The 20,874-nt window shown below is 35.6% G+C and overlaps 1 protein-coding gene across 1 annotated transcript in view; it reads right to left on the bottom strand.

Moving 5' to 3' along the window:
* NBAS (NBAS subunit of NRZ tethering complex) overlaps positions 1-20,874 on the bottom strand; it is a 381,747-nt gene that overhangs the window by 291,552 nt on the left and 69,321 nt on the right. The window contains 4 exon segments of the mRNA XM_030555399.1: positions 17,313-17,449; positions 17,828-17,932; positions 19,328-19,406; positions 19,747-19,884. Coding sequence (XP_030411259.1) covers positions 17,313-17,449; positions 17,828-17,932; positions 19,328-19,406; positions 19,747-19,884 — 459 coding nt within the window.

Here is a 20,874-nt window from a genome sequence, read left to right as displayed (position 1 = left end):
TTACAATACGTCAAGGAGATATTAGTCCAGAAACCATCTACTTATTGACTCACAGCAACTCCCATGCAGTTTGCACAGCAGGCGCCATTTTATTTTTATGTGCCCTTAAAAACAGCTCAGAGTAATCCTACTGAGCCACTTTAGAAAATTTTCTGTATTTGGTTTTATCATAGGAGTTTATGACTGAGACCTGGAAAAATGAGGGAGAGCACAACTAACTGTCTCAATATGTACATATCTATTAGTAGTGGGAAATTCATTCATTATGACAGCCCAAAATTCAGTTCTGTATATGCGACCTTTCTGATACAATGAAAGTAAATCTTATCCAGATAACAGTGGGGTCGTTTCCCTTTTTACTTTACCTCACTATTTTAACATTTATTTCAGGGATGAATCTATTTTTACTGTTATCCCTGGCTATACCATCTATAATTCAGAAGATAAGTTTCTCAGAAAAGGATCATACACATATGGTACCATACGAACAAATGAGATGCAAAAACATGTGAATGAAGTACAACTAGCTGTTCCAAAACACAGGTATAGAGCGCAGAATTCTGAATTTAGAATGGGTAAGGATTTAATCATTATGAACATTAGCACACATCTCAAAAAACTCAAGGAGGTCATTTTATTAAATAACTCCAATGTATTTTAGAAAAATCATGCCCTTTAAAAAATGTTTCCAAGATTTTTATAAAGGAAAATCAATTACATAGACAGGATTTTACCCAGACACCAAAGACCTAAACAAAGTCTTCCATCTCCTCCTGCCAAATGAACTTAGTAGTCAAGATTGGCAGAGAACAGGGAAGTTCTGTTTTCAAAACAATCATGCACACATCGGTACTCTTCTTTGGCCATCATCAACTGCCAGGAGCAACCGGACATTAATAGTCCCAAAGGAATAGTGCCAGGTTGACTCACATAGGAAAAATCTTAAGTGCAGTAATGTATGCCAAATACCTACAATGAAATCTACAGATTAAAAATCATACAAATGCTAAGCATTACCTATTACACACTGAAATTTGTTTGCAACACTTTATATATTCTTCTTGCCAATTAAACTGCTCATTCCAAAGAGCCAAAACACACTTTTTGATGATTTTCCCCTTGGTGTTATTGAAGCTTCTACTTCCTTCAATACACTCCAAATTCAACTGGAGTCCAATCAATTGACTGACTAGGAAGGCACTCAACTCCTGATCTTTTTCTTTTAAAGGCTTTCACTTTTCTCAATATAGCCCTTTTCACTCTTGTGTTTACCCTAGTTCAACTGGTCTTATAATTCTCTGCTTTGATAAAAGACCGCCTGTTTTATTGTAAGGGCCATAAACTACTTATTGCAAGAATTCAAGCTGTGAGTTTATTTTTCTCATGGACATGTTATCTAAAAGGTAAGGTATTATTCAGTTTTAAGGACAGAGTTCAATTCTTTCATTTTTCCTATGACTTTATACTCTGAACACAGTACTTGGAGGAAAAAAGTGCAGTGCGTCTTTCTATATGACTCACAAATGTCAGGCTGAATTTGTAGAGCTGACAGGAAATACTACCTCCTCCCTGTAAACTCTGCACATCTGATCTGGAAACACTGAAACACAAAAAACATGGAACTTCACAATGTCATTTTCACATATTCACTGTCTTTTTTTTTTTAATCGGAGTCTCTCTTACCATCTGAAAGGTTTGCTGTGCTAAGTATTGGTTCTGAATATCCGATATAATGAATACAGATTAAAAATGCAAGGTATCCATATGCTAGAGATGAGAAAGCTATTTATGGAAGATGTTGAATGCACAAAATATGGTACAGTTCTCACAAAAAGTCTTCCATCCATACACCATCCAAAAGCTATTAATGTGAGGATTCTGACTCTCATCTTACTTGCATTTAATCTGGAAAAAACTCCATGTACTAAGGACATAATAAAAAATTTGCAATGGAAGTACTTAAAGAGTCATTTGTTCTGCTGCAATCACATACATTTAATGCATATCCATGTTTTACATTTTAAAATATGTCTGAAAGTTATCAAATCTGAAATATAATATTATATCTCTATTTTCCTTCTGTTCTATCACATGCTTTTCTTTGAATACTAATACATTATAAATATCATAGACTAGAGGAAACAATTTACTGACCGTATAATATTAAGTCAGGCATTATTTTTCATCTTTATTACAGAGGTTACAAAACTACATTATTCCATGTCTGCTTTATGATCAAATCCTGAGAAAGATACTGAGCACCTGCAACTGCCATAGAATGAAATGAAAGGACAGAATGCAATGTCAGTGATACTTGCAGGTTCTCAGGATTAGGCCCTAAGCACAGCTTCATTATGTCTGAGGTCATCTTTTCCAAAGAAGAGGGGTAATAAGGAAAGAATGGTCTTTTAGAAATTCATGGTGTATATTTATCATATTTGTATATGTTGTTTGTGCTTTATTTTTAATTCAGGAAAAAGCTCCCCTCAGCCAGTTATAATTGACAATCTGGTTTTCTTAAAGAGTAACAGACACAGCCAGGCACTTTGTGTGACTGTAACTACATCCATTCTAAACTTTCATCTTATTTGATAAACTGTGACAGGAAAAAAGGTTGTCAGAGAGGAGATAAGAGAGTGGCGTGGTTCAATACTCACAATTTTCTAGAGAGGGAGAGCAAGAGAGAGAGAGAGAGAGAGAGAGAGAGAGAGAGGAAGCAATACATTCAAGTGCCCTACTATCCTAAAGCACAGCCAGTGCCATTTCTTTAAACCACCCTACTTAAAAAAGAACCACTTTGGGATGATTAACCCAAATGAAAATAATCAACATTTAAAATAATAGCATCTCAGCTGCTTGCAGCTTCCAGTGTAGCTTCTGCTTCAAAATTTCTGCTGTGGAAATTAATGATAGACCCTTTGAAAATGACTCTGGTCTTGCAGAAAGTTTTACAGCTTATGTTTAAGGTTAAGATTTTGTCACTGTTATTTTTAGTAAAAGTCAAAGGCAGGTCGCAGGCAATAAACAAGAATTTACAGCAACCCAGCCCCTGAAGTCAGAGGTCACACAAAAATAAATGAATAAATCACAGAATCGTGACCTCTGTGACAAACCTGTAGCCTTATGCTTAATCTGTTCCACCTTGTATTTAGCTGTGATACTCTGAATACCTTTCCTAGACCTGAAGAAGAGCTCTGTATAGCTCAAAAACTTGTCTCTTTATTGGACCAACATCTGTTGGTCCAATAAAAGATAATATCTCAACACTGTTCTCACTAGGTCAGATGTGGCATTTAAGAAGAAAGGCCTTTTTTTAATTGTAGGATTCAAGCACTGATGATTTTAAAGCTTCAATATAACTCTAAACAAGAACATAGAAAGATCTTTTCATCCAAATAGGAGCCAAAATGAAAGAAAGAATCTAGTTAGGTTCTAAATCATCAGGAAGAAAAAGCAGCAGTCATTTTTTTGACCATATGCATCCATATAGGCATGTAAAGTTGAAATTGGAGGAAAAAAAAAACACTTTAAAAGAAAAAATTTAAGAGTTAACACAAACTAATTTAAACAGCGCAGAATGTAAAACAAACAAAAATCCAAAGTATTTTTCCAGTACCTATCACTCAAATTATTTTTAAAAACTATATCAAACATCTATATACAATCATACATATACATGGTACTTTATAAACATATATAAGGAGTTTGCTCTGTTCCAGACAGGATGAAGTCTAAAAAGGACAAACAAATAAGACAGACCAACAATTCAAAATGGAGAGAATGTCAAGATTATTGATGAGAAGAATTGAGGGAATGATTAAGTAGTAAATTTTAAGTGTATGGAGGAGGAAGTAATGTTTGGTAGATTAGGACATAGCAGGAATCCAGGCACAATGGCAACAATGTAAAAACAGCAAGGGCACATTCCAGAAGATTCATTAAAACAATGAATTTCACAATGTTAATATTAAAGCATAAGAATTAAGAAATTCAAGAAAGACAGTTCCCACAACAACTTCAATTTTGTCCTCAAGTATACGTAAGATTTCAGCTTTTTTCATTAATATACACAAACACATACAACTTGTGTTACTGCAGTATTAAATCTGACAACATGAACACAGAAAACGTAAATCTAAAAGCTCTTGACCTGCAGCCTTTCACCAGTTCAACCACATAATGAAAAGCAATAGGAAAAGTAATCTGACTATATTGCATACCATATATATTAAAGACTACACGAACAACTGCCTAACCATCAAATGAATATCTGACTACACGTGCAATACAGACAAATTAACATTCCCATCAGATGTTTATCTTTCACATTTCCTGGATGTGTTCATTTTTACAACCTTAATATTGTTTTAACATATGCTTTTAATTATATTGGGCTCATCTGAACACCCCTCTCCTGCCCCTCTCCACATATTCCTTTAACTTGCCTACTTTGTTTTTCCTTTCATTGTGAAAACAAGTTGAGTGCAAATAAAAGCTCTGCCCTTTCTACTCAATAGAGTCACAATCCATAGACAATGGACTGCGACATCACTGAACGGAGACAAATGCATTAGTGGAAATAACTTCTTATAATGTATCATTATCATCCTTCCCACACCATCAAGTGCATAAAGCAGAAGTAGGATGCACCAACCACCTCGATCCTAAGCTAATTTTTTCAAGTCTTTTATATTCACATGTAATAATGCCACTTCAGCTAGGAGTGTGCCTCTATGTCAGCCTCTCTGCCTTCTTCTATGGGTTCACTAAGCAATGCTCATTTAGGAAGCCTACTATAAGACATTCTTAAAAGATATCACAAATACACCCATCTTTTCATACTTGCTTCTTTTGTTGCAGGCAGTTGTGCCCATTCTAGGGCTGTTAATTACTTATCCTATCAGTCCATTTTACATATTTTCTCCAAGTACCTGTATTGTTAATTTTTCAATTGCCATTGGATGGATTTATTTTCTAGGATTCTACCCCTACAGGCAGACACTTGGGATGTGCTTCTAAAGATCTTAAGTCTGGTGGTTTTGTTGATCACACTGGACTCCCATGTTGTATGAGTTTTCAAAATACAGCACTTGCTTACCTATTCTGGACTTTATATCAAATATGCAAGCACTGCCATCTTGAATCATACTATTCAGATAAGTACATTTATTAACAGTTTTCAAGGCTTCACTTTTTACGTAAGGAAAGTTATTGGTACGTAAATTTTCATAACTTCCATCTGATCTATTGATAAGACTTATTTGCTTGAGAGAATTTGCAAGAACATCTGTGTTTCTCTGCATACCTTCAACTGATATACTTATGACAGATGTCATCTGCAGAATGTAATTCTCCAAGCTCACCTACTACTCCCACAGTCCCCCTTTACCTACTGATAGTCTGTCACATCAAGTCAACAATGACTCCAAACAATAGAGAGGACAAGATACAACATTGCCTGATCCGAATGCAAGTTACTAGTAACTGGTAACATTAACAAGTTCATTAGCTCCTGGTTTATCGAATGATTTTGTTGGGGATACCATAGATTTGTATCATCTGCTACAAAGATTCTCCATCTACACTAATCTCTTTTGAAAAACTACAACATTCAGAACTATGGCACTTGCCATTCATTGGTTTTTTTTCCCCCACAATATTATGGAAGATGAACACCTGATACACACAATATCGACTGGGATGAAAATCAGCTTGTTGTTCTAAGTCTGCGACCTATGGCATCTCTAAGTCTATTTAGGGTGCTCACACAGAAGACCTTCCCTGGGACTGAAAGCAGCACAATACCACACTAGTTATTACAGTCACTCAAATCTACCCTTTTGAGGCCCTGGTTATAATCCCTCTTTTCCATTCTTCTGGGGCATGTCCCTTCTCCCGTATCAGGGATAATAGGATTTTCATGTTGTCCTCTCCACTTCCCTTAAGCAGTTCTGCTACGATTTGATCTTCACCTCGTGATTTATTGTTACTTAATCCATCAATGTCTGCTTTCAATTCATCCAGGATAATTTCCTCACAGCAAACATCAAGCTCTGCCATTTTCTCTACGTTATCAAAGCTGAATGCTATCTCTGGTGGAGGCCTGTTAAGGATATCATGGAAAAGTTCTATCCATCTTTTGTTTTGTTCCTCTAAGGTAGTAAAGGGTTTTCCCTGTTTATATTTTACTGGAACTTCTCTACTATGGCTAAAATCTCGACAAGTCATTTAGTAGTTTTATAAAACCTTTCATTGCTGCCCTTCTTGTTACCAAATGCCTATCAATAAATGCTCTTTTATCCTCCCTGGCTGATCTTTTTTATTGGTTTATCTTTATCGCTATATTCCTCCTTTTGTTGTTTACCCTCTTCTGGCCTAAAGACATTAAGCAGATTTAACCTGGTTTTTCTTTCTGCAATTGTCAGGGTCCTCCAGCACACACACTCTCTGAACTCTGGGGTACAGATATGGGGACCCACATGAAAGACCACCTAGCTTATAGTCTACCAGCTTCAGTTAAACTTCCCCAAGGCAGTTATTCTCAAGCCATCCCAGGAAAGGAGGGTGAAGGGACTTGGGAGGATATTTTGGGAGGATCTAGGGATTCCAAGTGACCTTTCCCTGAATTTTTTTGTGTAAATCACTTGGTGGTAACAGCAATACCGTCCGAGGACAAGGAAAGGAATTTGTGCCTTGGGAAAGTTTTAACCTCAACTGGTAGAATATAAGATTGGGAAGTCTTCATGTGGGTCTCCACATCTGTACCCCAGAGTTCAGAGTAGGGGGGAACCCTGACGGTGGCAGTGATGGAATAAACTGTAGGTTCAAATCAAGCCTCTGGAGTACCTCCACAGCTGGGATGGTCATTCAGTCCTTTGTTCAGAGCTTCGGTCTGTAGCAATAGTCCCTCCAGAGGCAAGACGCAGGACTCGAAGACAAAATGGAGGAGATGCTGCAGCCTTTTATAATCTCTGCCCTCTGGAAGATCACAACAGCAAGATAAGAGCCTGAAGTCACATGAGCAAGCCACATGCCTATGCATGACTCAATTCTTTATATGCCGACGCTATTGTTTACATGTTAGTTTGAACATTCCCAAGAAAGCTCAGAGGTGGATTGGTGTCCTCCAAAGCCCACTGTCAGTTAGGTGTTTCTTGACTTGGCACTTACTGAGAATAGTCTCTTCTCAAGAAGCTGATCAAATGCTTCACTGAGGTACTTGGAATCAAATACACTGAGATACAGGTATATAGCCAATATTTATAACTTCAGCTACCAAAATGATACACCCATACAGAGAGCATAATCATAATCAGCAAATCATAACCTTTCCATAGACACCTCACATGACAACCTTTGTACAATATTTGCTGCAAAATATATAACAGTGGTTGCAACAATGATCTAAACGGTCATAGCTTGTCGATAACATCACAACAATAGTTTCCCACATGGCACTGCAAATTCATTCTTCTTTCCTAACTTTGCTAAATCCAAGGACAGTCTCCACTGTCTTAATATAAGGTCTACTAATGGCTTCCATGCTTTTTCTATATTACAGACTACTTCTGCCACATTTGACAACTTTCTTTAAAGTAAAGTTCTAAATTATCCTTATTTGTTCATCCTCAGGTTTAAAGATATTCATCTTTCTTATAAACATCTTTAGAGGCAATTTCCCCAATTTCATTTCATGATGGCAATGCATTGATAATCACTTCCTATATATGCCCTTCTGTATATTCAGACGTCTTGAAGTGACTATTAAAACTATGTTTTGTACACCAAAATGATCTATTACATATTGTCTGACTGCATTACTAAAAAGCAATGGGGTTTTTAAAAATCTCATTATAAGAAAGTGTGTTTTTTCCAACAATAAAATGGTTCAGGTGATATAATTCAAGAACATGCTCACCAATGTTGTTAAGTGAGCCATGGGTGCTCATTATGTCCATCATGCCATGACTGACTACCCCAACTACAGAATTTGTATCACCCTACAATACAAATCACATTGTGGGCCCTTGTTGATGAGATCCTGAAGAATGTTACTGAAAGTATCTTCATCTTCCTCATCATATACATTCGTTGGGGCATACCACTGAATAACCATTACATGTACATAGTGTGTTTGAAATCATGTATATTACTGCCATTAACCAGTTCCCAGTCTAAAATGGTTCTTTGTGTGGTAGATTTCAAGATCAATGCAACTTTTTCTCGTCTTCCATCTGGTGTCCCAGAGTGAATCAGATTTATTTCTGTTTTTCATCTGCATTCACTCATACGAAGGATGTCTAAATTGTAATTTTTTATTTCTTGGGCTGACTGCCCAATCTGTAACAGTCCTCACATTTCAAAAACTAACCTGAAGTTTGGAATGAGCGGGCAGCAGTGAGATCTTCAGGATAACAGCATCCTGACAGAAGAGTTTGGCCGATAACCTCAAATGGACAGCATGATGGGTAAGGCTCAGTATTTGGTGTCTTATTTGTTCTTCTGTTCCCATAATAAAACTGTTCTATGGATTTAGGCTGTCAACGTCATGTCCAACTCCCAATGGGTTGGAGAACCAGGAGGCTGATTTTCGTATGGTGTCTACCCTTCTATCTGTCTGGCTTGGGTGACCTTACCAGGAGAATAATATTCCTGCTGGTTAAGCTCTCTGCGTCATGGGGCCACTCAAGCAGCTCTATCATGTCAAGATATTATCTCTAGAGAAGACTTTAATGCATTCACTTTTCCTTACTTTTTTATTATTAAAAACAGCAGACAAAACAGAGACAAAGAAGAGAAAAAAACCTTAGCTCTGGCACTCTTTGGACCCTTTTGCAAAACTCTATATGCTTTAAATCACATCAATTATACACACACACACACACACAAAACAAGGACGGTGCAGCAAGGAGAGCTTTGAAACTCTACAGTGCTGCAGGTGATAACTGAAAAACTGGTTAAGTAGAATGGTTTCATTCTGAAAAGGCAAATGTAATGGTCTATAATATTACTTTACTTTAAGCCTACCATTTACCTACCCATTACTGATAACTTGCCACATTGGAATTTTGAAGTTTTAAAGTTTAGTTGTTTGAATTATTAAGAAAGTATTCCTGTCCCCACCTCACGTGGCTGAATGGATTTCATTCAAAGTATCCAATAAACATTCATCTTGAAGCTGAAAACAAATAGGGACAATTTCAGCCAGTAGTAGTATTTGGGAAAATTGAGAGTGAAAACAGAGGAATATACATAAAAATAACCATCTTAAAGTGTAGATTTTTACTACCAGTATAATGTGCAATAAACTGAAATATGGCTGTTGGGGGAACGATACATTTGAATTCCCTGACTTTTGTGAGTTTAAAGTGTCAGCTATAATGTTGCAACATGGTAGTTTAATGCAGTAAAAAGGAAAAGGAAATTACGAGTAAAGGAAAAAGAGCTCTGGTTATGTATTTATAATGCACAGAAGGGCATTATTTTCCACTGAGATTACCTCTTAAATCCCAGTGGCAATAGTTTTAACAAGAAGCTATGGACTCTAATTGTATCCATTAAAACAGACATTAGAAAAGAGCTATCTTTCCTCTGTCTGCCTCGCTACTTCTCCAAGACAGACGTTTGACTTGCAAAATTTATCCAAACCACCAACAGGCCTATTCGCCAGAATACAAAACAAAAAAAGAAAATACTCCATGTCCCCTCTCTCCCACCCCTCCATTTGTTACAGCTAGAATTAGACTGTAAACGTTTCAGAGCAGTGACTGAGTCTTGCTATATGTTATTTATTATTTGTATTATGATAGCACCTAGAGGCCAATGCTCCATTGTTTTAATTTTAACAAAAATAGTCCCTTCTTGAAGAGTTTACAGTCTACTAGGTAGCGTATACAGCACAATGAGGCCCTCAACACAACTGGAGCTTTTCAGAGCTATGGTAATACAAAATAAGATCATAGAAAAGATTATTTGCACTTGGACAGCACATTACAAATATTAAGGACACTTAAAGAGTTCTATGAGGTAGAGAAATATTACTTTATTTACAGATGAGGTAACACTAAGGGACAGATAAACAGACTAATTGCCTCATCTACTGATCACCACAGGCCTCAAATGAGTTGTCCAAGCTCACAGCTGGTAAATAGCAAGTCCAGAAACATAATTTAACACTCCATCCTCCTCCAACCACAAGACCACAGCAGTACTGTTACAACAATGTAAGAGTCAGTAAAGATGCTTTCAAATTTTATGAATGTTGCAGATCCCTTCTCACAGCAGTTTATTAATGAAAAGAACAAAACCTATTTCAAAAGTACAAAGCCAAGTACTTTTATGTTCAGTATTCACTACCTAAAAGCAAAGTAGGACTGAATCACAAATTCATTAATTTCATTTTGATTAGATTGTCTAATCAGCTTTTCATTTTTATAGGAAAAAATGAAATCTCATTATGCTTCTCCTGAGAATAACAAAGAGGGATGTACTGCTCTAATCTTGTTTCCAAAGCCACTACAATACACTAGCTATTCCATACATGGCAATATTTCATTACAAAAATAAAGTTATGCTGGAAAAAACACAGTCCTTGCTTTAAAGTTCTTGCAGGAGTCAAAAGTGGTGAGAAAAATTCATGAACTGAAATAGGTTATATAAAATTTTACTAAACCAAAGAAAAAAAAATATGTCATTCTAATTTAACAAGCAATTACTATTTTTTCAAGGAGGTTACGTTACAAAAAAAAGTCTGCTACATTACAAATTCTTGGTGGGAGCATACGGTGGTGCTTCTGTGTGGGAAATGGGGTTTTGAAAGAAGAACTCCTTCGGTTTCAGCAGAAATGGTAGCTCATAAACAGGGCCATCTGTTTCTCTTAGAGTATGAAGTGTACAAGTAATGAAATTCCAGTTTTTGAAAAACTACCTATGAATAATTGGTCATAAGTTATTTTTACATATATTCAACCATTGTCTGAAAGTTGCATAGGGCACTAAATAATTTTAACACGAGAGACAGAGAGAGAGAGCTCATGAGTGCTCACTTCTGTTGGAAATGTTGGAATGGAATATATTTTGTTGGGTTTAGAATGCATATTTTGTGATGTTTTAATTATTATATTGATATTTAAATTTTTGTGTACATGTAATGTAGAGCTCGTGAAATGTGCTGTACTGATAACCGTTAAAGAACAAAGTCATGTAATTTGCCCTCGGAATGGATATAGCATGTCCAGTGGCAATGCATGTTTCCCCAGAAAGAGAGGTAATTCAGTCTGCATGCCCATTCCACCCTTGGGATTTCTGCTACAACTAACAACAAAGGTGTTACTTTTGGTGGTAATTTGGTACCAGGTCCACCCGGAGCATAGGTCTACAAGGAACTCAAAGACGATCATCCTATCTCAAATACAAGTAGATTGAGGAACAAGCATTAGGTGGTAACTTTGTTAATACTGAACTGTGCCAAATCTGATCTAGTGTATGACAGATGAAGAGTTCCAATTCAAATTACTAGTTATCTATTATGAACCTATTTTAAATTATTTGTGTAGAGCCTTAGCTTCTCAGTAGCAAGTGGTTTTTACATATATATATAAAATATGTCTTTGTAAAAGGTACTGAGAATGAGATTGACTTACACCCAGTACCTCCCATCCCATCTACATTTTGCAGCTGTCCATGCAATGACCGTTATCTGTTACCCAAGTTGCATAGTTCAGTCTCTTTGCAGTTTACAGAGAGTGCACCAAAGAGAAGCTTTTAAGGAGGAAAAACCTGGATGTGTAGTATTCCCCAGAATACATCTTCCAGTGCTAAGATCACCATATATACCAGTCAGGCTAGAAAGTCTGCAAATCCATCCCAGGACTATTAAGAGTAGCCATAAATTTAACACAGCCACCTCTTCATGAGTAGAGGAAAAGGACTATCTTGACCCACGACTGCACAACTCTTCACAGCTGCTGCTAAGGCCAAAGATTAAGTACTTGATCATATACACAGGGTGGCAAACGTGCTTGGGAAACTGACTCACTGATCAGGGAAAGGAACAACATTTCTGGAATACGGGAGTCAACAGTGTAGACTGGAAACAACTACATGTGCACACAATACAAAAAGAGAAACAGGCTTTTCAAAGGTAACTACCTTTGCTTCCTCTTGCTCCTGCCTCAGCTTGTCAGAATACAATTACCAAAGCAGTATCAGTTAGTTAACAGTTAGCAATTAAACACCCAGTTCATTTTTCCTCTCTCTTTTTATGGTCCTAATAGCAGTCTTAATAGATGGGAAAGAACAATTGATTTAGACATGAAAAAATCAGTGATGTCTTAACATTTGCTAGTTGGCCAAAGGAAACATTCTGCAAATATCAGATATAGTAAGTACTTGGCCAATTTCTACTCAAGAAGCAGTTCTCCCCCCTTTTTTTTTTTTTTGTGAAGAATATTGTTAGTGGGGAAAGGGAAAAAAGTTTGATTTATTAATAAGCCTCTTCAATGCAAGAAACAAGCTATCTGGAAAAGTATGCTTTGAAATAAGAAGAAGCTTAAACTGCAGTGCTGGAAAAATAAAGGCTCTGATAGATATTCTGAAACTTGTCTTTCTGATATAAGACTTCAAAAATGTTCCTTGCAACTACTAGATAATGAAGTCTACTCGATTCTGATTTATGAGCTCTAAGCTCTATACTTCAAATCTATTTTTATAATTGAAACACTAGTATGAAACAACAAAGCAAAAAAAATCTAATTATTCTAATTATGACAGAGTAATGATTTTAAAATAAGGAGATCTACTGTGAAAACATGTAAGCTCATCCACTCTACATAAACTTAACAGTAGAAAGAGTCAAATCCAGGAAATAACTTTCAGAAAAGTTTACAGTAGAACTTCAGTTACGAACACCAGAGTTACGAACTGACCAGTTAACCACACACCTCATTTGGAACTAGAAGTACACAATCTGGCAGCAGCAGAGACCAAAAGAGGCAAATACAGTACAGTACTGTGTTAAATGTAAACTATTAAAAAGGTGGGGGGGAGCAACATTTTTCTTCTGCATAATAAAGTTTCAAAGCAGTATTAAATTAATGTTCAGTTGTAAACTTTTGAAAGAATGTTTTATTCAAAGTTAGGAACATTTCAGAGTTATGAACAACCTCCATTCCCAAGCTATTCATAATCATAAGGTTCTACTGTATTTTCAGGATGAAAAACAGATTCTCTATATGTTCCCAGCATCACTATACATTTTTTGGATCACTGATAAATTTTTATTTTTCTAAAATGCAGAATCATACATTTTTTTTAACATGGTAGTACCAAGATACTGCAATATGCATTTTGCACACTTTACTTCTCCTATATTGTAATATCCCATTTAAGAACTGTGGGAAGAAACGTTAAGACTGCATTCTTAAGCATCCATAAGTCAGTAATTACAAACCTTAACTTTGCTTTTTTGTGTGCATTATAAAACAATTGTTAATTACAAGATCAAATGTCAGATGGGTAGCCGTGCATTCGACGAAGTGGGTATTCACCCACGAAAGCTCATGCTCCAAAACATCTGTCTATAAGGTGCCACAAGATCAAATGCTATTTCTCAGACACAATCTTATAATTTTTCTACAATCTTTAACACCAGAAGAACTATCAGGCATTTTTGACAATTTTACATAAACTTAGGAGGCTAAATCCCATTTCCCAGAAAGACTTAGGCATTTAGGAGCCTAGTCACATTGACTTTCCATATGACTGACTCCTGAAAATGAAAATTAGCTGCCTCTGAAAATTTTATCCATTGTAATTCATTTATTCTTTTAAACATACTGTTTTCATTGTGATACAAGCTCAGGAATATCTTTAGTAACAGACTCTTATTTGAGGAAAAGGTTTTCAAAAAGGTGCCTTTGGGGAGCTAGCTGTTCACATGGTGCTGGGACTCTTTGTTTCTAGCTGCTAAACCACCTTGAAAGACACCATTAAATAGGTCCCTAATTTTTTTAATGTAATCTATTGCTGCATTTTTTATTTATTTATTTATTTATTTTTACTCAGGATGTTAGGGGACCTCAATTGGGAAGAACATGGTCTGCTTGCTAATAATAGATGAGGAAATGTCCATAAAATGTTCTCTTGATTAAGATGCAGTTCACACTCAAACAGTCTGAGAACTCCTGATCTATGGTACATATTTTAATAATTTAGTGAGTTAGCAGTCTCTTGCTTTACAATTTCAACCAGCTGTACCTCTGCCTTTAGTTACAATTCAGGAGAGGGCTCAATAAATGTGCAGCTTAGCTAGCTACACATTTAGATGGTCTGTATGTCAGCAAATATCAGTTATTACTCTTTATTTATTTTACTCTAACTTATGGAAACTCTACACTATTCAGGAGTTCTAGAAGTGGCATTCTGTGTTGCTCTTTCTTTCATTCACTTTCTAGTGCACACTGTTCTTTTAGTCAAAGCCACCTAAATATTTCTCAGAGTTATACCAGTCTCCAAACCATATCTGAAAAGAGTGCCACAAAGTGTAAGGACATAGATCTGAAGAAATCCAAGTGGCTGTTTTCATTTTTAGTTACAGCATTTGTTACACAAAAATTGTGTCATTACTTTGCAATCGTATTAAAATTCAGTCACCCACACAAAGGCAAAAAATCTCATGAAGATATGTTCTACTGGTTTAATAGGCAAAGCTCCATTCTGTTATCTCTACCTTACAAGTTTACCTCAGAGACTCTTATTCAAATCAGAAAGTTTCAAAACACAACAAAAAGTAGAAACTGCAAATGGCTGACATAGGTTCATTATGTAAATCAAATGATAATCAATACATAAAATATATTCAAGAGTCTTGAACCTAAAATTTATAGCATAAAACTGAGTAAACATTTATTTGAATGTGTGTTTCATCCATTTTCAAACTTTTCATAGAACCAAGTTTCAAGGAAAATTAAACATCAAGATGGTATCAATATACAGAAGGTAATAATCAGTAACATTTGAGTACTATACATCAAAAATTTTCCTCCATTTTATACTATAACTGTTATTTCTATAAATGTGTGCAAGTAAAGCCTGCAGTAATCTCAGTGCAATTATTAAGACTTGTATATTTTGTATTCCAAGGCATGCAGTACCTACACATGTGCATTTCAGAGCGATAAGTGAAGTCCTTTTGATCTCAGATTTGTTCTGTATTATATAAAGCTTGTTTCTGTATTACCTTAAATGTATTCATATTACTATTTTTCTCATTAAATGAAAAGTATCCTATAAATTTTTGGAAATTAAAAAGTTCCAAGTTTTAAACAGCAAGTGGTAGAATAACTCATCTAAAATTGAATGATTTAACACTGTCAGCAAAACCACAATTCAGAATCTATTAATATGTTGCAGGACAGGAACAATGAGGTCCAGTGGTTAGGGTGGTAGCCTGGGACTCAAAGCAGACACCCTGTGTGACTTTGGACTGTCACAGTCACTCTGTGTATTAATTCCTTATCCATAAAAAAGGATTAATAATATTTCCCTTCCTCACAAGGATAATACATTAAAGATTTTGTGGGCACTCAGCTACTGAGATTACAAGGGTCTTTAATGACATAAGTTAGACAACTATACAGCTATCTTTTAGTTCTTTTATTTGTATTATGCTGCTGTCTAAAGTAATCATTTTTTCTTAATAACTGCTTAAATACAGTGAATACTGAAGGATTAATAGACTTAAATCCCATTTCACAGTTTTCAAAAGTCAATCATTTTCTTCCCAAATGAGAAATAAATGCCTCAAGTCAACATATACTGACAGAAAAGATTGAGAGATCTGGAAATATTAACAAAGGCAACTATGATGACAGCCATAGAAGCTCAGAAGCAGTAGCACTGACTGTTATACATAAGGGCTTTCTGCTCTTGTTTTTGATCCGAAAGCTTAAAGTTATGAAGAAAATCTCATTTGACTTCTCTCTGTTTCATATAGATACAGTATGAAATATCTTGAAGTAGTTACCCGCAGAAAGAGTACGTAGCCCAAAATGCTTTGGTGGACATTGCCATTATATATACACAACATACACAAGGATTAGGTTCTCTGGCATGACTGCTGTAAAACCACCAAAGCGTTTCGGGCTAGATAGATCGATCAACAGAAACAAACACACACACACACACACACACACTCTCCCCAAAGGAGTCTGTTGAAAATTATTTCTTATGATTAGAAAACACTGTTATAATACCAGAGAAATTAGGGGTTTTCCATTCTTTTCTCAGAAACTGAGATATTGTATTTAGCTGTATTTAATCCAGGAAAAGAGAATAGCCTTGTTCATAAGCTTTTATATATGGAAATCAGTGGTCTTGAACTTTTGCCTGGGAGACAAGGAGTCACAGAGAACCTATCAGGAAATTTCCCCAAATCTTCATAGATTGTTGTAATAGCTTCACAATCAATGACAGACTGAGAAAACGTATAACAGCATCCTGCAGCATCTATAAATGTCAACAGAGATGGAAACAGGACACTTCAGAAATCTTGAAGCTTCTTCAGAATTCCCTAAATTGGATCAGGGAGATCTCTCATAAAACAGAAGATGAAGGAATTAAAACCTAATTTAAAAACCATTTTGTATGTGAAATCTGAATTTTAGACTATTGACCTCATGCTCTCTCTTCCTCTGAGGTAGTCTGCCAAGTTTCTTGAGTCACTTTAAGGTCAGTACATAAAATTTCCACACTTCAGTTATTTCTTAATTTAAAGAATGTATCACAATAATTGGTATTTCTCCTGTGCCTTACACCCAAAGACCTCAATGCAATTACGAACAAAATTATGGAAAGACTCACATGCACCCCATGAAGCACAGCTTTTGATAATCTGTACAGAGTGCTAGGCAGGTCTTCTTAAGGGAAGTCAGATTGGGCACTTCCCCTGATAGAGTCTATTATGTGAAAAGGAGGTAAGTACATTTAAATACTCTCAACACCTAAAGATTTACCATATGTCCTGAAAAATCTCTGCAAGTAAGAGATAGAAAGCTACTGATTCTTACCTACTTACACTGAGTGACTTGATAATATAGTTTTCACTTTGCCTTAAGTAGAAAGTGAAGAGATTCAATAAGTAAATTCAAAAGTGCTCTCTTGATGCTGGGCAACAGCTATACGCAGACACAAATCCACACTTAGTTTTCAAATCGTTTTTAAGTTTACAGCCACACTTTTAGAATAAAATCTCTCAAAGTGTTCTAAAAAGAAAATGCTGTCTAGTAACTGATATTGAGAAAATGCTTTCTTACCAAGCTTCAGGCAGTAAAAAGGAATACTCATGTGGTGAAGTAGTCTCTGGAAAATTAGAGAGAATTGCCAGCCAATGTGGAAGCAGGTCTGAGCCATGGTATGTAAACAAGATCTCTAGGGCTCTCACATTGCTTTCCTACACCAGAAAATATAAAATATTCTGTTTTACACTATAAAAACAGTTTAAGCATGATTCTGATTACCAATTACAGCTCAGCAAACACTACAATTCTGTTTTCATCATGCATTTTTAAAGACTAGGAGTGACTAAAACATTTATTTAATTTAAAAGTTTTCATAATCTGAAAGCTTGACAGAGCAGAGGAATCCTGTCCTATTTTACAGTCAGACAAAGATAATCAAATACAACATTGAAGATATATTATTCCTATTTTTAAAATTACTCATAGCTTTAAACAGAAAAAAATATTGGCTGCATTTCAGTATGTGGTGATGGGGAATTAGTGTTAACAAAAACAGCAATTTAAACGTGTGAAAAAAAAAATACTCATACCCGAGCATAAGTTCTTGCTGAAAGTACAATATTCTGATTTCGGAACTTCTTGAAGAATTCAGCATCATATCTCTGCTCAGCTGCATGAGGCCCTCCAAGGATTTCCTTTAAAAAAAAAAAAAAGTTTAATAGAAAATGATTTAAGTATTTGATAAAAGTCATATTAAAACTCTCGCATCTCAGATTACCTAAGGAGTGGACACTTACATAGCTCACTATGTTATTCTAAAAATGATCTATAGAAACAATTTATGATTATGTAGATTTCTATCATTTCTACAGTCATGCTGTACATACACGTATTCTAACAGCAACACTTAACATCGAAGTCTTAGTAGTTGGCTAAGCAATTAAGGTTTAAAGTCTAAATATTTTTGGAATAAATACCTGGACATATAATATGCACACACTTAACTTTAAAGACACATTATCAGCTTCAAAATAGACACTTTTATTTCATTTGTTTTTCTGCTTACAATTGTTAAGAGTCACCTTAAATTTTGTTTCATCAGTTTACTCTGTACATTTCATAGTTCTCTGTATCTAACCAGCTGCTCTGTTTTCCCACAATACCCATTACCCCTCACTGCCATTTCTGTAGGTCTTCCACAGAGCAACAAAGGAAAGAAAACAAAAAGAATAGTTAGCTATTGTGACTGTAAAACCACCAATAAATAAATAAATAAATAATAAATCAACAAGATGATAGGAGCAGTTGTTCTATCTGAAGCTTTTTACTGTTTTTTTTAATTATTATTCTCTAGATTTCAAGTGGATGGTGTCCATTTAAGTAGAGTAAACAAAACCATAGCTGACTATTTAAATTTGGATTCCATATAATCCACTAGCTTCGTTCAAACTAAGTGAAATTTCATATACTGGGGGGGAGACGGAATCTATTTGAATGTTTAGTTTCAAACTTCAAATGAATGTAGCAACTCAACACTTTTAAAAACTTAAATTACTACCATATAAGTTTACTGTAAATTTCAAGTGCTTTGCTTCTAGTAGAATCTAACATAGCTGCTAAGTGTGTGTGTGTCTGTATTTGAAAAGGTAAATTGGTATTTCCATCACCGTGGCTTGGCTTTTGCTGTAAGTTGCTAGTATAGACAGGGCTCAGGCATTTCAGATAGTGTCTCATGAAAAATGCTCAGAGCAGATTTTCATGGTAGAGTGGTACATCTGAATGTCTCTACATTAACTATTACATTGTCTGTACCATTGATGCAAGGGATACGTGGTAACCCATTTTCTTCACAAGCTGTGTTTCCCCAAACACATTAAATTTCCCATTTTCACAATCAAAGATCTCAATAATATTATACCCATTCAATGTTCCTAAGCACAACAGGTATATTTTTTTTAATTACTGCAAAGAAATACAGGATGAAACAATGGTATCTAATAGAGAAGATCAAAAATAGAACAAAATAAGTCAGAGAAACAACATAAGCTATTCACAAGACAGGATCTAAGGACTAAATCCCATCTCCTCACCTCATAAGTTGCAAGTCTATCTAAATAACTTAATAATTTCAGTCTGCTTCGACAAAGTTCCTTTTGTTCCAGTGTTAGTCTGTTTTGAAAGAGAGAGAGAAAAAGAGACCACTACATTTTCAAGATTGCTACAGCATATTAGCATAGTATCTAAATGCTCAAAAATAGACTTCTATTTAAAAAAAAAAAAAAAAAGATTATTCGAAGGCAACAAGACAAAAAAATGTTTTAGCAGATCCATATATTGAAAGCACAACAAGAAATTCAATAAACTGAAAACTTTCATAATAGAGTGCTGATTGAAATGTTAACCATCGTCCAAAGAAGAAGTACAATGTATTAAGATAATTATGGCCATGGGATTATGTATTTATAAACTTATGAATTTAAGTAAAAACTAGGCTTGACATATAATTTACTTTGAGAAGTTCACTGATAGAAGCAGTTCTTGATGCTTCCTAGCCTCCCTTTTCTTTCTATTTTCTGCCTCTTCACCAGGTGACAAAAATTGTTCATAGGGGATTTCATCAATGTCCACCTCTCCTGATAAGATAAATCTGGCAGAAAGAAACAAAAATCAATGTTGATAAAAAGATATGAAGAGCTGGTTATTCAGTCGACAGATTTTACACAACTTTCCATCTGTAACTTTTGTATCTGAATTGATTTTTACTGAAACTGGTGACAACGAATTAAATATATGAAAAACAATTTTGCTACTGTGAGCTTAAGTGATGTATTCTCAGTATCTGAAATAGGGAGGGCATTCTTCATATTTTCTTCACAAAATACACAAGGTTTTCATTGTTAAAAGTTCACAAATTCTACAAGCAACAGAGTTCCTGACACTATTTCCATGGCACATACTACTATATATAGTAGTTATTACATATACACCCAAGAAGCAATTCTACATCACCACTGTATTGAGTTGTTACAGAATGACCTGCATTTGTGTTTTCTCCAATCTTTTGTACAAGACAGAACCAGACCATGTTTTGCTTCCCTGATGCATTTTTTTTTAATTTTACCTACACAGCTTAAGAATTAAGGCAAAAGCAGCTGTTAAAAAAGGCTAATTCAACACTTCCTCTTGGGGGCATTCTCTGTCACCGCGCACACAAAGAACTCATGTGCCACTCAAAATTCCCCCACCCAACACACCAGGACAGAAAATACATCCTGTCAGAAAGGTGCTGCCCACCAGGGGCTGCGGTGGCACCAGAACAGAGAGCAACCACTCCTGGGACAGCCCCAACTACCTACAGGGAGAGAGCAGAAGCCACCTTCCTCACAGCTCCCTGCCTGGAGGGCCAGGTCAGGATGCGTGGGATATGGAGGGGACAGACAGCATGGGACACAGAAGGCTGCTGTGGGCGTGGGAAATACATTTCTGTATTGTAGTTTAAATAAATTCTTACTCAGAATTCTGGATTAATATGTGTAGTAAGTAATCTATTTATCAAAAAACATTTCCTGAATCTTTTTTGTTATCTGTATTGTTACAAGCATACTTGCTGACAAGTATTTTAAAATAAAATTACCAA

This window comes from Gopherus evgoodei, chromosome 3, assembly GCF_007399415.2.
Source record: "Gopherus evgoodei ecotype Sinaloan lineage chromosome 3, rGopEvg1_v1.p, whole genome shotgun sequence".
Lineage (NCBI taxonomy): Eukaryota > Metazoa > Chordata > Testudines > Testudinidae > Gopherus > Gopherus evgoodei.
Note: the sequence above shows the minus strand (reverse complement) of the source record. Positions and strands in the feature narration are given on the sequence as shown.